The 16,923-nt window shown below is 30.9% G+C and overlaps 1 protein-coding gene across 3 annotated transcripts; it reads right to left on the bottom strand.

The window, feature by feature from the left end:
• Positions 1-7,565: 7,565 nt before the first annotated feature.
• Positions 7,566-11,734, bottom strand: RS40 (arginine/serine-rich splicing factor 35). Of its 3 annotated transcripts, none has more exons than XM_011043334.1 (6): positions 11,603-11,734; positions 10,954-11,064; positions 9,323-9,435; positions 8,979-9,214; positions 8,048-8,734; positions 7,566-7,956 (listed from the first exon to the last, which is right to left on the bottom strand). In XM_011043334.1, exons 2-6 carry the CDS (start codon positions 11,057-11,059, stop codon positions 7,932-7,934), a joined length of 1,167 nt encoding a protein of 388 aa, XP_011041636.1. In that variant the 5' UTR covers positions 11,060-11,064; positions 11,603-11,734; the 3' UTR covers positions 7,566-7,931. The 3 variants fall into 3 exon arrangements, with proteins under 3 accessions (XP_011041636.1, XP_011041637.1, XP_011041638.1); XM_011043335.1 differs by having other exon boundaries at positions 10,954-11,060; XM_011043336.1 differs by lacking the exon at positions 11,603-11,734 and adding an exon at positions 9,628-9,963 and having other exon boundaries at positions 10,954-11,045.
• Between the last annotated feature and the right edge of the window lie 5,189 nt (positions 11,735-16,923).

The raw sequence follows: 16,923 nt of genomic DNA, 5'->3' as shown, positions 1-16,923 counted from the left end.
CTTTTCTTTCTATTTTTTAGAGCATCCTTTCGGCTAAACAAAGAAAAAACCTTAAGTATTCAAGACAACATCTTTCAGGCAAGAGAAAAAAATCAATAGACATCGCCAAGGGACATTTTTTAATCTACATGTTTCAGACTCGGCTACAAGGAATTCAATATAAGGACATATGATTTTGGTGTTGTTTTAATAACTTGCAATAATCTAAATATTTCTTAAGTTTTATTTATTATGTTACTTAATATCTCGGATAATTATATTTTAGTTTTAGAGATTTTATTTATGTTGAGTTTGTTTTGATCTAAAATTAATGTTTAGGCTTGTTTTTATGCATTAGACTTATGTTTAGTTAAGGTTTAGTTAATGTTCATTAGTTTGTAGGATAATACGGGACCATTAATGTTATTATTTTAAGATTATGTTATGTTTTGTTTTTATGCAAGTTGAGGCAGCCTTTAAACATTAATGAAATTTAATTTTGCCTAAGCTAACGTCTTTTTTTTAGAACAAAAAGTAAATTCAACTTATCAATATATAACTTATCTTTTGGCATCATTCACAAGCATCTAATACCTCTTGTTCTTAGTTACAAGTTAATTCAGGGTCAAGGTTTAGCCAAACCTGATTATTCATTTTTCTTGGAAAAGTTATCATTTTTTATGTGGATTGCATGACCACGTGATCACGAAGTTTGTATCACCTAATATAAAAAAAAATAATTTTAAAATCTTTTAGACCTTTTGGGTTATTTGCAGTTATTGATGGGCATGTCAAGGTATACAAAATATTTTCTGAATGTTTTAATGAAAAACATGTTGAGAATCAAGTATTTTTATTAATAAAAAAAACCATGACCTGAAATTCTAGTGACTGGTGTAAATAATAACTAAAATATTAAGTTTTAAGGATGTTTAATAGATGTATAATGGTAAAGATTTAATAAAAGTATAGGTTAAATGTAGTAAAAAATAAAGTATGATATATTTTGGAATCTCAAAGATTCTTTGTAAAAAAAATAATAAATTAAAATTTTAAAAAATTTATGTATAAATCCCAAAAATTTTCCTCTTGTAACATTTTTCCTTTAACCATCTAAGTTTTTGAAGATCAAGTGTTAACCAATCAACTTTCTTCTGTTTACTCATTATGTCGTACATGTGCAGCGTCACGACGATCATCTTTTCCAGATTGGGATAGTTGGGAATGAAGTGGATGGAAAGGACAAGGAATCCTTGTCCTTTCTCAGTAGAAAAAGAAACAATGAGAGTCATCATCTAGTATTTTGGTTACTAGGAACCCTAATGGGTCTTAGAGTTTGGGTAAAAGAGATTGATTACGTAAAAGAAATATATTAGCACCCCTAATACACCTTAATTAAGGTAAGTTGCATTGTTTATTTGTCTAATATAAACTAAAAAATTATTATATATTCTCATTGTTGATCTATTTAAGTTTGAAGAAAAGTCTTAATCTATAAGGAAATTTTTTTCTTATAAAGTTAAAAACCTAGTCATTCTAATCCCAATATAAAAATAAATTGTTTATTTATTGAATATTAGAAATATATTTTATGTATAAATTCATAATCTTGTATTGATATTTTTGAAATGCAGGCCAAAAACCTTTAGAATTTTAGAAATTTATTATAAAATCCATGCAAAAGTATTTTATATTTTTAAAATAAATGTTTAAATTATTTTTTAAGATTGTTGGTGATATGCAATTAAAAAATTTTACTACTTAATTTTTTTTTTTATCTTTTTATTTGTTCTATCACAAAATGAAAATAAGTAATAATACAAAAACAATATATAACATACATATATTCTCCTTTTTTTACTATATTTTACACACGCACCTCACAATTGCATGTTTAAAAACAATACATACTCAAAATTAAAAAATATAACACATATAAAACATCTGCAAATGGACATCCTGAAATTCACAAAATAATTTGAAGAAGTCGTTGGAACTCAAAGACAATACTAGGAAGCTTCTAAATTGCAGGAATAATAGTGGTGTATGGGTGTCACGCACTACTATATAGGACCATACGTTGTCACCGATGAAGACAAGAATGAGTGAATAAGGTAGATCTCATTTTCTTATTCATGTTTATACCAGTGGTGAGGGGGTACTACCGCATGAAAAACAAAAAAAATCCATAAAAACAATGGGTTTTATCTTCTTGTTTTCTTCTTTTTAGATTTGTTTTTTTCAATGAATCCTCTCTTCTCCATCAAGGGTTATTAATGTTGCTATTACTACACATAAAAAAGGAAATGGTTGGAGGTGGGTATATTGGTTGGTCGCTGGAGAAGGATGGATCCTTAATGGTGGGTTGTTTTCTTGCTGTTGTTGGTTGTCGGTGGTGTTAAGTTTAATGAATTCTTTAGGGAGGTTTATTGAAGGTAAAGGGAAATTGATGATGGGAAGTTGTTGTGCCATTGTGGCTGAGGAGGTCACAATGGAGATGGTTGTGACTGAGAAGGGAGTTACTCATTATGGTTTGTTCTTGGTAGTGTATTTTTTCTTTTGGCTAGATTTTTTTTTTTTTTTTTGTTAGTTGATGTAGTTGTTATAGGCAAAACTAGAGGGGAAAGGAGGCATTTGTTAATAATAATAGGAAACAAACTAGAATTGTTGGTGTGAAACGCTGTTGTGGTTTGTGGTGGGCTGGTAGTTTAGGTGTGGTTAATGGGTTAAGTTTAGGTCTAATAGGTTCAAGGTTTTTTGTATATGTATTTTGAGAGAAAGTATGAGCTGTAGAGTATTTTTTTTGTAATTACCTCCCCCCTCTCTCTTGTGTAAGATAAACACTTTTTTATAGATGGAAAATTTTGTTTTCTTTCCTACATGCTTTGTCCAACAAACATCCTAAATTCACTTTCCTCCTTTATTTTTTTTTTCATTTTCATTTTGGTACCTTTATCCAAATGTTTTTTTATTTTCTTATTTTTTTGTATTTTGATTTAAAAAACAAAATCAATGTTGACTTAATGAGAAAAATAAAAAAATTTAAAAATAACACATTAAAAATTAAATGCGTTGAAAAGAAATTTGAAATTTGAATCATTTTAAGATGACGATGAAAATATTGAAAATAATGTAAATACATCAAGAGCATATATATATATATGTATATTGAAAATATTTAAAAAATAAGAGATCAAAAATTAAATTACAACACATTACATTTATCATATAAACTTAAATATTCAGGGGGGGTTATTCATTATCTCCAAACCCTATTCTCAACAAACACACACAATCTCTAAGGTGATTATGATTGTGCTTACACCTCTAAATCCATCATGGATCCAACTTTTCTTGTTCTAGTTGTTTAAACTAGTAGCTAAGTTAATTAAACATGGTCAAATTATACTTTTCATTTTGAAAAGCATTGGCTCAATCAATCAATATTAATGGGCTATGTGCTTTGTATTCAACTCCCATCATAGACGTGTTGCTATTAAGGTACTAAATTTTCAACAAAGATGAAGATTTATCAACATTCTTTAGAAAGTGAATGGAATAAAAAGCATAAAAAATAGAAGAGATCAATGTGTATATATATTCTCTTGAAATTTAAAAGATGTTGACAATCAACCACTTTGCTTTTCATTCAAAAGATAGAAAACATTTTATAATAATATTACCCTAAACTAGTCACAAGAAATAAATTCTAAGTTGTTAGTGAAAATGTTAAAATGTTCTCTCTCTTTATCAAGTAAGAGATTCATCTTTAGGGACATGGAAGAATAGCATAATGTCATTAATATACCCAGAGTAAATTGACTTTTATATTATTTGAATATTTTATATTCTATTAAAAATTGATTAAGTTTTTATAATTCATTGCGATGAGTTAACTTTATGGTTAAAATTTTTATAAATACTAAACTCAAAAAATTTGGACATTATATAGTTTTAAGACTATATACTTAATCATGGACGATCCTCTATAATATAAGTATTAAATATATGATAAATCATTATATCTATACTCATAAGTATATATAAGATCTCTTAAAATACCTATAATACTTATTATCTCATTAATAATATATAAGAGATATTTATCTCTCATTAATGTAGTAAAAAACAAAAGACTTTTTAAATCTTTCCTTTATCTGAAAACTATAAAGTTCTAGAGGCATAAATACTTTTTGAACCATCTAAATAAAGATTAGAATTTTTCATCTCTTAATATATATATATAAAAGTATTAACCAACTCAAGAAGAAACATTTTTATTTTTTGAATTTAAAACTCATTTAAATTATTTGTTGCCTTGAATCATCTAATATTTTCTTTATAAATATATTAATTTTATCATCAAAGGATTTTAAGTTGGGTTAGTACTATTTTTGTAGGTACTCTAGCTTTTATTAAATATCCAAAGTTTTTTAAATTAAAAAAAAAATATAAGTACTTAAATATATTGATTAATCATTCCTTTAAATATTAAATAATTTTTTATTTATATGTCTTGGATTTTGGAATATTGAGAATATAAACTGAATAATTCTTTAATATATTTGATGCATTTTTTATCTTTTTATTATTCTTTTCAAAAACGTACACCATACATGAATTGCTCGAATAGCTTTTATGGGACACAATATTCTTGCTCGTCAATTTCCAAAGTCGACAACTTTGAATGGCTGCTGGAGACAATTAGTATCAATTCGTCCATCGCATGGAATCCCACTCGGATTTTCTTGCCATAAAAGTTAGTGTATTCTGTGTGCTGAGATTCTGAGTTTTCAAACTTACTAATTCCTTTGCTGCTCTAATTAACTGCACTAACATTTGTTATTTTTTAATATTAAGGGGGAATTTGAGATTGCCATAACTTTTGTTTTTTTTTTTATGTATTTTAAGAGTATGTTTTACGTGAACAAGTACAAAATTGATGTGCTTTTAATGATTTTTTTATGGTCTTGATGTATTAATATAAAAAAAAATTTAAATATTTTAAAAGAAAAACACTTTTAATGACATCACCATTTAAGTATTGTATTATTTTTAAGTGGTATCCTCCATCAGTACACATTTGATTTTATAATCAAATGAAAAGCAAATCATTCTCATAAAAATTAGATGATATGTGAGAATTTTATTTTTCAAATTTAATTCATAGAATTCAGTATGTCTTCAAGTATCTACCTCTATCAACTTTCTTTTCAAAGCAAATATCTAACAAAATGGATTAGAAAACTGCAATTTGCAACGAGAGAGCGTCACCATTTTCTTTTTTCGAAGTCGGAATGCGATGAGAGTCTCTTTCTGTAAGAAATCGAAACGTGGATGACGGTGACGTAAACATGAATGGGAATACCAAGAACTCCAATACCGGTCGATGGGAGACACGAGGGAGAGATGCCTATGATCTTGACAAGTGTCTGTCAACTAGTCGATCCAACGGTCATTAGACGAGATGTGGGGTCCAATTATAATGTCCCCTTTAATGTGACAGCCTACTTGCGGTGTGGAGCATTTTGTCCACGTACAGTGATTTGCACCTGAAAAGGGCAATGTTCTCACTTGCTCTTCATGGACAGTGGTGTGCACCCAACTTCCATGATCATATCTTGGTAGATCACGGCTTTCATAATAAATTGGATATTGCTGATTGATCTGAATCCCATGATGTTATATTAGGAGGATATCTAATTGTTGTGGATGTTGATTAGATTTCATTTCTTTCTAAAATATGATTTTTTTGCATTTGGAATGTATAAAGACTTGTTCTAAATAGTCATTCAATTTAATTGGGTATTCAATTACAGTTTTACTTTATTTATAATTCAATTGAAAAGACATTGAGTTGAAATGCTCCCTCAAAATGTCCTTTAATAAATTAAGCGGTATGATTGGACCGAATAAGTCCTTATGGAATAAAAACTCATCTGCCAGTCAATCTTCAAGTATTGTTTTATTTAATGTTTGCTCAATCACTCTTTTATATGTCGAATATAAAGTTGAGCTCGTGAAATGATATTTAGTTTACTCGGAAAAATCATGTTCTTAAAATTCATTTCTTTCTTAGAAACTACTTAGGTCAAACTATTTTTTTCCGCCACTTTCATTCACGGGATACCATGAAATGAAGAGGGAAGGAGGGGGGTAATGGTAGTTGTAAGAAGTGATGGTTGGGAATCACATGCCATGAGAGACTGAAAGAAGAGTTTGAATGGATTAGCTTCCAAACAAGTGTTTGTGGGGCCCAAAAATGACAAGTTGGGGGCAACTTTTGAACGGTCGGGAAAAATTAGGCACCAGTCCATGAGGGGAAGCTTTTGCCCAAGAAGAGCAACGTTACTCTTTAGAGAGAGAGAGAAGGAAAGCGATAAGAGCAGCAGCTTGCATCGATCATCTTCATTAGAAAATAGGAAAATTTGCGGTGGAAGCAACTTGCTTTGTTGATAGTTACTCTTTACTTTTTGGATGGAGATTTGCAATTAAGTATTATTGCCCACATTTTAGGGTTCCGTGCACATGCAAACTTTTAAGTCTTCACAGTCAGATGGTCTTTTCTGCAGTTTCAAGATGGCAGCCATGTTATTGATTGCTCAAATGGCATGCAAAGCTGTATTAATATTAGAAACAGCTCATGATGGGAGGGCAAGATCCTGGCCAAAAACAGTTGGAACATTGACATTTGGTATCTGTTTAGATTTAGGAGGCAGGCATTTTCTTTATTTTGGAATAGTCGCGTGGAATTAACAACGTAATCGCATGACAAGATTACGAGAGAAGAAAACTCTCATCTCTCTACATTTACATGTTTAAAACACTACCTAATTAGGATTCGGAAAGGCACGCCAGCACGAATTCTTGGAACAACAGCAACTGTGGCCTGGATGAGGGCCAATTCTTCACAGGCCATTAGCCCATCTTAGAGGACTACGTCGGCCTTCTGCTGAAAAGAATATCATGATTAAGGACTCCTGCAGATAAACTGCGCTCAAGTCTGAGATCAAATCAGAGACAAATGAAGACCCATAGCTAATCTGGGCCCAATCTTTTCTCTCTCTTATGTTTTAAAAATGGATGAGGAGATAGCTTGATCATTCATCCGGGAAAAAATAAACATTAATCTCGAGACCAATTACAGATTAAGTGTTCGGGAATGTAATAATCATGGTTTTTTCAAATATATTTTGTAAATATTTTTATTTTAAAAAAATCATTTTTAATGTTAATATATTACTCAGAAAACACAAAAAAAATATTTCACAGAAAGACAAAAATAAATAGATGCAAGCTTACTGTAAGAAAAGCCAGTGATTCAGTGAAAGGGATTTGGGACCTCAGACAATCGAATGCCCACCACATAAACCAACCCAGCCCCCCAGGCTTATGTAAATAGAAACCAGAGCTGACAAATTCTGGCTCTTCGAGGGCATAGTTCATGGGCCTTTATATTCGAGGGTACAATACGGACAAGCCAACCACGCCGTCATCATTTCCATCGTATCACAAGGAGAAAAACAACAAAGACCAGCTTTGGTCCTTCATGACCCAATAACATGCCCTGTGGCGTGGGGGGCACATTCAAGCAATCGGTAGATGACATTCGCATAACTTCAAAGTGAAAACGCATCCACACAACCATACAACATAAGCCATCGAAGAAAGGGCACAAGCAACAAGTTTAGCATAAATGGTTTCTATCTAGTACATAAAACCAGAAACAAGCGTCCACCGAGTTTCCACAGAATTTGAAGGCATAAGACTACAAACTAGAACAAACTGGACCCTGCATTACAAGATTGGAGCATAAGTTGCATTTTGCCTCCTGCAATAGTTGAGATAGAAAAGGCGGGCAGGCTTGTACGTAGATTGTCAACCTAGTTTCACCAAAATGACAAACCGAAAGAAGCTAGGAGAGGACGCTTCAGACCCATCAGGATCAAGCATCATTCATCAGCTGGGGGTGATTGACTGCAACATTGTACGAATATTGAGTAATAAAAAACATGTGGGAAAGATACATTAGATCAGGAAATCAAAAGCACAGTATTAAGAAACAAACCTGCGGTATCTCTCACGCATGGGGCTTTCAGCTCCTCCATTTAGACTGTCCCTCTCATCAGGAATGGAGCTCGGGCTTCTTAGCTGACCATTTTCAGGGCTATCTCCATCTCTTTCATTGGGGCTTCGGCTGGAACCACGACCATTGTCTGGGTTAGGCCTTTCTCTTCCATATGGACTATGGCTGGAACCACGACCACGGCCTTGGTTAGACCTCTCTCTTCGATATGGACTACGGCTTGGACCACGACCATTTTCAGGGCTACTCCTTTCTTCCCTTTGATAAGGACTATCACTGGGGCCATGACCATTGACAGGACTAGCCTTGTCCCTGCGGTAAGGACTACGGCTAGGGCCATGGCCATGATCACTGCCAGCCCTCTCTCTCCTATAAGGACTACGGCTTGTGCCCCGGCCATAGTCAGGACTAGCCCTATCTCTCCTATAGGGGCTAGGGCTGCGGCGGCGACCATAATCTGGGCTACCCCTCTCCTTGCGATATGGACTAGGGCCACGGCCATAATCAGGGCTTCCCCTCTCTCTCCGGTAAGGACTTGGAGAGCGCCTCCTATCATGTCCTCGCCTATCCGGTGACCTATCACGACTTCTATCAGGACTGTATCCATCTTTCCTTTCATCATCATCTCGAACTGCATATTCCACTGAAATAACTCGATCCAGCAGCTTGCTGCATAAAAAACGAAAGTACAAATCAGCAAGTGAGCTGCTGCATTTGAACAAGAAATCAGAAGGATCCACTGCATATCCAACCCAAGAACTCTGGATGGCTGGTGGTCAGTGTGGTTTTGAACAGTATGACAGGAAAAGTGTGGTTACACTGCTGAGAAATAGGGTAAGAGAAGTTTATGAATAGGAAAAGCACCATTTACAAAAGAAACAGGATAAGTTCAAGAATATAAAGGAAAATGAACCTCAAGTTTGTGGCGTCCAGTGCTTTGGTGGCGTCCTCTTGTGCTTCATACTGAACAAATGCAAAATTTCTTCTTATCCTTACGCTCACTATCCTCCCATAAGGTTCAAAGTGCCTCTCCAAATCCTTGGTCCTTGTATGATGTGGATCAAAGTTGATAACAAATAGCGTCTTAGAAGGCCTTGTATTAGTTGATCTTCTTGATGTGCCACCAGGCCTTCTAATCCCACGTTCTTGCTACAAAATTAGTAACAATTACAGCAAGTCAGTTCATGAAAGATGCATAACTTGAGCACAGAAGAAAACGCAAAATATACATCCATGAGAATCATAACATGTTGTTACCTTTGTCCATTCAACACGAAGTCTGCGGCCCTTGCGACCAAATTCTACACGATCAAGTCCTCGAATAGCATCCTCAGCATCTCTCTCATCTTCCATATAGATAAAAGCAAATCCTGTATCCAATTACAGAAAAAAGACACTCAGTAAAATATAATACTGCCATGTTCCCTGAAAGGATTCTTTCATAATCAGATGGTATTTCTTCTTCAGCAGCGCACAAACCAGCTAAACCCCAACCCTTGAATAAAATTTGGCAACCTTCCTGAAATCTATAAACTAAGTGACCAGTAGAAATAGCAACAGACCTTGTGCGAGATGAACTAAATGATGTCAAGGAACTAGAATCCAAATGTGGATGTCTCATGGTGGGTCAATGAAAATAGAGTGCCTTCTCCATCTATTCTGCTGCCTCTGCTGTGAGGTTGACAATGTTTCAATGTTGAAACATGTCTGGAATTGAAGGCTGGGCAAAAGTCATGAGAAATGAAAGGCAATGGTGTCTGAGGAAAATTGGCATGGTTCTGCCATTGCGGATGAGAGTGACTCTACTTGAAAACAAGAAGATGCTTATCACAGGAAAGGAACAGAATTCTGAACAGCCATCCGTTAGCCGGGGAGAGTATGGATTTTCCAAGACAATCCTGCGCCAAAGAAAAGGTTGAGTATGGGGGTGTATGCTTCAAAAAAATGCTGGTCTTTTTTCATTAATAAATCCTGAACCCCCACTGAAACTCAACAAAGTACGACGGCTTCCAGTGAGTCCATAGGCTGACGGATGTCTCAATCATGCTGTTGCACAACTGGTATGAAGGGAAAGTGCAGGCCGACGAATGTCCCAATCATGCTGTTGCGCTACTGGTATGAAGGGAAAGTGCCACTTGTAAGCTTAGGAGCCTGACCCCCACTGACTTGGATGGTTGTTGCAGGACTTGCTGATTTGTTCCAGAACGGTGCATGCATAATTTTTTAATGATGTTTTCTACATCCAGTGGAGATGCCTTAAAACATTATTCTCTTATTAGCTTATTTTAAGATTAAATATGCTTAGTCTGCAAAGATACAAATCAATTATTTTGATGATAAAAATTAAAACCTCTGGCAGATGGATGCCAACCATCTCTTAACCTACCATACATGTTAAGTAATTCAGTAATAGTTCTGTTGACGTCTTTGCTCACAACAAAAAAACAGCAGTGACAAGAGTTAACTTCATTAGCACCATGTCTACCTCTACAACTCTCAAGCTGCCCTGACATGTCTTTTTTCCATTCGAGTGGAACAGAATCATATGCTATATCAACTAATACCATCATAGCATCAACTCTATTATATTATAAGTTTATTTTTTTCATATTTAAAAAACATTTAAATAAAACCTTCTCAATACTTCACCCAAGAATTCATTATTCAATTTTAGTCCAAAAGGGGAAAAACATTTTCTTCGTTGCACTTGAATAAAAAGATCTCTTTATATAACACAAATAACCTTCACAATTCCCACAGTTATCAATTTTACTATAAACTGTAAAATAACTAGCCAATAATAAGCCTTTTGTGGAAAAAAGGCTACGACAAAAGCTAATAGAAACTTTACAGATTTAATAGCCAGTGAGGAAAGAACATAAGCTTACCAGACTTCATATCCACCCGTTCAACTCTCCCGTATCGTTTGAAAAGCCGTTCCAGCTCAGTCTGTCTTGCATCATACTCAAAGTTCCCACAAAAGATAGGCCTCATTCTCACTAGCCACGGACATTTCACATAAATGAGATAATAAACAATATATTATAACTCTTAACATCATTAATTTCTAATGGGTTCCTTGCAAAACATTGAAAAAGTCAAGTTTTATTCCCAAAAACTACAACATTTAAGTGTTTATTTCATTGTTTTGAAGGATAACCATGCCTTGAACCAACTAAGAAATTATGGGTCTCCATTTTCAAGTATGAAGTCTTGATTTTTTGTGGAAATCACACATTTTCAACGAGTTTCGAAGGCTGTTTCAGACTTAACTAGGATTCTTCAACAAACCATAAGAAAAGGTACCAAAATTTATGATAATCAACAATCAACAAGAAAATAGATAACAAATCATAATCAGATCCACAAGATCAAATCCTAAATAACAGATCTACAATAATGACAACCAGATCTACCGCGTGCAGAAAAAAGAACAAATTTTAAGCCAAGTTTCCAAGAAACCAAGAAAAAAAAAACATTTTCTCGCGCTTTCTGGCTAAACAACGGTAAATAATTGATTGATTTGATTTTTATTACCTGTTGAAACCGGCGATTTTGTCGAAATGAAGCTTTGATTGAAACCCTAGTTTGTAAGAGTCAACAAAACAACAGCGTTTTCGTCTGTTAAAGAGATATTTTTTCTTTCATAACGAAGAAAGCTTGCGAGTGTGATAAATAGGCGGAGAAAGATATAATGAGTTTGATTTTTAGCAAAAAGGTCCTTAGTTCTTTTGTTAATTGAAATGTAGGTCCTAGAAGTTTTGACAAATCTAAGAAAATGTACAATCCCTCACGTGCAAAATTAGGATACAATATATTTTGATCCCGTATTAGATGTTTCTTTCTTTTCTTTTTTCTTTTCTTTTTTTGTTTTAAACATGAAACTCTTTCCTTCTTTTCTTTTAAACTCAATCGGAAATTGATCCAAGAAAGTAAATGGGTCATTAAATTATCAAGATTACTTGAGAGTTATTGGTCAATTATTTTATTAAAATTTTGTTGTTTTATTCTTTAAAATAATTTTTTATTGAAATTATTGGTTTTTATCAAGTCAACTAAATTACTAAGAATCTAAATGAGTTAATCAAGTTTTATTGAATCAATATCCAATTTATTTTAATTAAAAAATAACTCAAATTAAATTTTAAAATTTTAGTTTTCTTAGTTAACATGTTAAATTAAATTGATTTTAGTTATTATAACTATAAATATATCTCGATCATTTATCTATAATTAATTTTTATCATTTTTTAAAAGCTAGATTTAATATTTATTTATGTATTCAAAAGATATGTGAATGGTTCACAGTGTTTTTCTTTCGTCCCTTTTTTTTTAGTTTTTATTAAATTAAATTTTATGTTAATTTAAACTAATTTATTAAAGGATGGTGAAGTTAAAGAAAGGGAATTAAAATGGAGGAAAAAAAGAACGAAATTGATGGCTTATTTAAACTTTGAGGTGAAATATATATTTTGCCTCAAGAAAAATCAAGAAAAAAAGTGTTGTTAAGGGTAATTTAGTAATTTTATAATGATTCATTTTTCATTCTAAAATTTAAAGGGGTATTTATGTCTTTTTATTTTTAATAATGATCCTTATAATCCCATATTTATAGTTTTTTAAGCTTACATTCAAGGGTATTTTTTTTTATGAGTAATCAAATGACTTGCATGCCATTAGAAATGGGTTTTTTATAACTTATATTTAGGGTTTTTTTATATTTTCACTTAAGCTTTTTTGTGTACTTTAATAGCTTACATTGAAGTTGGTTTAAGGGTAATTATATAATTTAACATATACAAATATTATTAAAAAAATATTTATTGATATACACATTACTCGTATTAGTAAGTGAACAAGTCTCATACTCTTCAGATGTGCATGCAGGGTTATTGAGTGGCTAAACGTCACTTTTCACGATAATGTTTGAATCATCTTGGCATCGCCTCAATATAGAGGTAAAATGTATGGCTAGAGATCATTTGTTTTGAAGTTAGTGACTTTTTTTTTCCTTATTGATTTTCATATTTATCCCTTTAAAATCTCAAAGCCTTTCAATTTTTATTCCCTTCAAAAAAAATTTCCCTAATTATAATTTATTTTATTTAAAATAATTTATAAAATTTAAATTATTTTTCAATTTCACCCTTTTATTTTTTCATCTTTTAAATTTGATTCTTGTTCTTTTTATTACTATTTATTTTATTTAAGATCATTTTTAAAAATGATATTTTTTACAATTGCACCGTCATTTGTTTTTTTTCTTGTCAAATTTGATCCTTATTCTTTTTATTGTTATTTTTTTCACTTTGGTAATTTTTAATTTTTTTTGTTTCATCTTTCAACATTAAATTAATTTAAATTTGAGCTTCTTAATAAAGTCCAAATCTAAGATTTCATGAATTGTGAGTTGTAAAAATTAACTAAGGTTTAAAAGATTCACTTGGCTCATCATGGTTTATTTAAATTAATTTTATTTTTTAGTTGTTTTATTCAATTCACTTTCATTAATGAATTTTTTAATTTTTTATTGGCATGAATAATTATTTAATTAAATAAAAAATTTATTCTAAGAAACAAATATATTAAATATGACTCAGTATATGACCCGAATTGAGAGGTTAAAAATCTTAATTTTGATTATCTCATGATCAAATAACAATATAATTAATTAGATATGCATCTAAACATTTCAATTTAATATTGAAATATTTTTATATCTAAAAATAAGTTATATCCAAAAATAAGTTAGAAAAGCTTGTATATTTATTTATTTATTTACTAAATAAAAAATAATTATCTTACCTATGAAGGAAAGCAAGTTAAATAAACAGTCTAGTTCTGCATAATGATGACTTGAAAAAAAAGAAGGAAAGTTAGTGATCATTTGGGGTGGTGTTTTAATAAGAGTATCGGCAAAATTTGATTTTTTATTTAAATTAATTATGTCTTTAGTTTTTGTATTGTTTTAATGTGTTAATAATAATAAAAAAATATTATCTTAATATGTTTTCAATTAAAAAATATTTTAGAAAGTAATTTTGACAAAAATCTCACCTCCGTGTCCATTTTTCTTGAACGGGGTTGTAAATTTTAGATATTCATGGCTTCAAGCAAATATGAGAGTTCAAATCCAAAAGGCCAACAATTCCCTCCTTTTCTTTTATGCTTTTCAAAAACATATTATGAATTTATATTTGTATGGCTTATAACTATTCATAATAGCATTAGCATTTAATTACTGTTTTAAAATAAAAACAATATAAATATAAATATACTTGATTAAAAATACAAGAACATAAAATAAATATATATTAGAAACAATTTTAAGATGATTTTATGTAATTTTAAACTATACAAACTTTCAAGATTTTCAAAATATTTGATTGGTAATGTGAGATTTGCTTTTTTTCACTTTGATAATTTTTAAAATCATTATTTTTTGTTTTATCCTTTAATATTAAATTAATTTAAAATTAAGCTTCTTAATGAAGTTCCAATATAAGATTTTATAAATTGTGAATTTTAGAAATTAACTCATGTTTAAAAGGTTCGCTCGAGTCATCTTGGTTTTTTTAAATTGATTTTATTTTTTAATTTTATTAATTAACATTGAGTTGTTTTTTAATTGAATTTTATAGTTTTATTCAATTTACTTTCATTAATGATTTTTTTAATCTTTTATTAGCATGAATAATTATTAAATTAAATAAAACATTTATTCTAAAAAACAAATTTATTAAACATGTCTCACCATATGACCTGAGTTGAGAGATTAAAATCTTAATCTTAATTATTTTTTGATAAAATATCAATTTAGTTAATTAGATATGCATCTAAACATTTCAATTTAAAATTGATTTTTTTTTATATCCTAAACTAAGCTGGAAAAGATTGTATATTTATTTATTTTTTACTAAACAAAAAATAATTATATAACTCATGAAAAAATACACGAATAATAACTAATTTAATTTTATACATTGATAGTTTCCTTCAAGAACATAAGGAAAGTTAGTGGTTGTGTTTTCATAAGAGTTTCAACAAATTTTAATTTATTTTATTTAAACTAATTACATCTTTAGTTTTTGCATTATTTTAATATAACAATGTAAAAAAATTATTTTAATTAAAAATTATTTTAAAAAATAATTTTAACAAGAGCCTCGACTATCGGTGTCCACCTTTAACAATGGGCTAGTAAATTTTAGATATTCATGGCATGAAGCAAACGTTAGAGTTCAAATCCAAAAGGCCAACAATTCCCTCTTTTTTTTTTTTGCTTTTCATAAACATATTCTGAATTTATAGTTGTATGGCTTATATAACTAATCATAATAGCATTAGCATTTTATTACTGTTTTTAAATAAAAAAACAATATAAATATAAATATATTTGGTTAAAAATACAAGAATATAAAATAAATATATATCAGAAACAATTTTAAGATGATTTTATGTAATTTTAAACTATACAAACTTTCAAGATTTTCAAATATTTGATTGATAATGTGAGATTTGCTCTCCACCGTTTTCCTTTTTTTCCAGCATGGATGAGTTGTGTTATAATAGCCTCTTTTTTCTTACATGCGAGGTTTCATTTTTCATGTTTTTTTTAAGGATCAAAATCAAGTTGCTCTAACCCATCAGTTAAGGCCCAGCCCATTTAGTTTTGGGTTTAATTCTACTGATAACATGGTTTCCGAGTCATCCATGCTGTCCTAGCTTGCACCATGAAGAGAGGGAATTGCTTGAAAGAGATAAGGAATTCATGATTGGCTAGTGTTATTGAATATTATAGAGCAACAAGTTTACACAAAGTGAGAAGAAATATTAGTGGAATGGTTAAAATGGCCAGCTGCATTGTCTTGTTCCAGCAAGAAATTATTGAAGCTGGCTTCTTCTTCATTTTCTTGAATTTGAGCAGGTTCTTGTGCTAGAGAATCGAGAACTGCGATTTCAGCTCTTGTTTTGGCTAGTTGGCTTTCTACACTGTGAATTTGTTGGTGTAGCAAAGAGATAATCCCAACACAGCCATAGACAGGGTCTTGAGTTCTGCACCGTGCCTCATAATACAAAGAGTTTGCTGCTTCAGCTCTTAAATGTGCTGGGAGTTGCTACAATAACCAAAAGGAAAGTATAAGATATTAAACTCTGAAATTGTTTTGGAAGAGTGAATGCCTTTTAATATAATTAAAACCAATTAATTAAGTCAAATTTCTCATACAACGCCTCCCTTGAAGTCACCATACTCTCTTGAAAAAAGTTATCTAGCCTGATGGGGGAATTAGTCCTATTTCGAGAGAATTTACAGGTATGTAATCAACAATACTGTTCTTCAAAAGACTAATGCTATTTTTTTAGAAATAAGTTCATTGACGACTAAGTTTTTGTCATGCAGGTTATATTTCAAAAATTATCTTTTTAATTCTTTTTAGTAAGATTGAAACAGAGTTTCCAACTCTAAGTTGCTCAAAAATATTTTTTTTATCATAGAATAAAGAGAGAAAAAAAGGGATAGATTATATTGTTATGTTTTTTATTTTAAAAAAATCATCATTAAATAGCTAAGATTTCTCAGTAAACTCATTTGGGACAAACTGCATTCTTAAATATGGTGCGTGAAGATAGCTTTTCCCTATTTTATTCTCTCCTGTATGGCTTGAGTGCAAATGATAATGAAACTACTTGTAGTTAATTAACGAATTATATTTTAGTTTAAGCACTAAAAGGAATGAAAACAGTTGTGATGGATATGATTTGTCAAAGATCAACAATGCCTGGAGCATTTTGCAACATTACTGGCACCATGAATTCTGGGAAAGCAAGCAAATCTTCGAGGATTATTAGAAGGAAAA

The sequence above is a fragment of the Populus euphratica genome, unplaced genomic scaffold, assembly GCF_000495115.2.
Source record: "Populus euphratica unplaced genomic scaffold, PopEup_1.0 scaffold149.1, whole genome shotgun sequence".
NCBI lineage: Eukaryota > Viridiplantae > Streptophyta > Magnoliopsida > Malpighiales > Salicaceae > Populus > Populus euphratica.
Note: the sequence above shows the minus strand (reverse complement) of the source record. Positions and strands in the feature narration are given on the sequence as shown.

Bases quoted from the DNA above. Each gene is read 5' to 3' on its own strand.
- RS40 (XM_011043334.1), bottom strand. From the start codon at position 11,059: ATGAGGCCTATCTTTTGTGGGAACTTTGAGTATGATGCAAGACAGACT. The intron at 9,215-9,322 runs GTAACAACATGT...CTAATTTTGTAG, and splicing joins TTCGTGTTGAATGGACAAAG to CAAGAACGTGGGATTAGAAG. The intron at 8,735-8,978 runs GTTCATTTTCCT...TTTTTTATGCAG, and splicing joins CTGGACGCCACAAACTTGAG to CAAGCTGCTGGATCGAGTTA.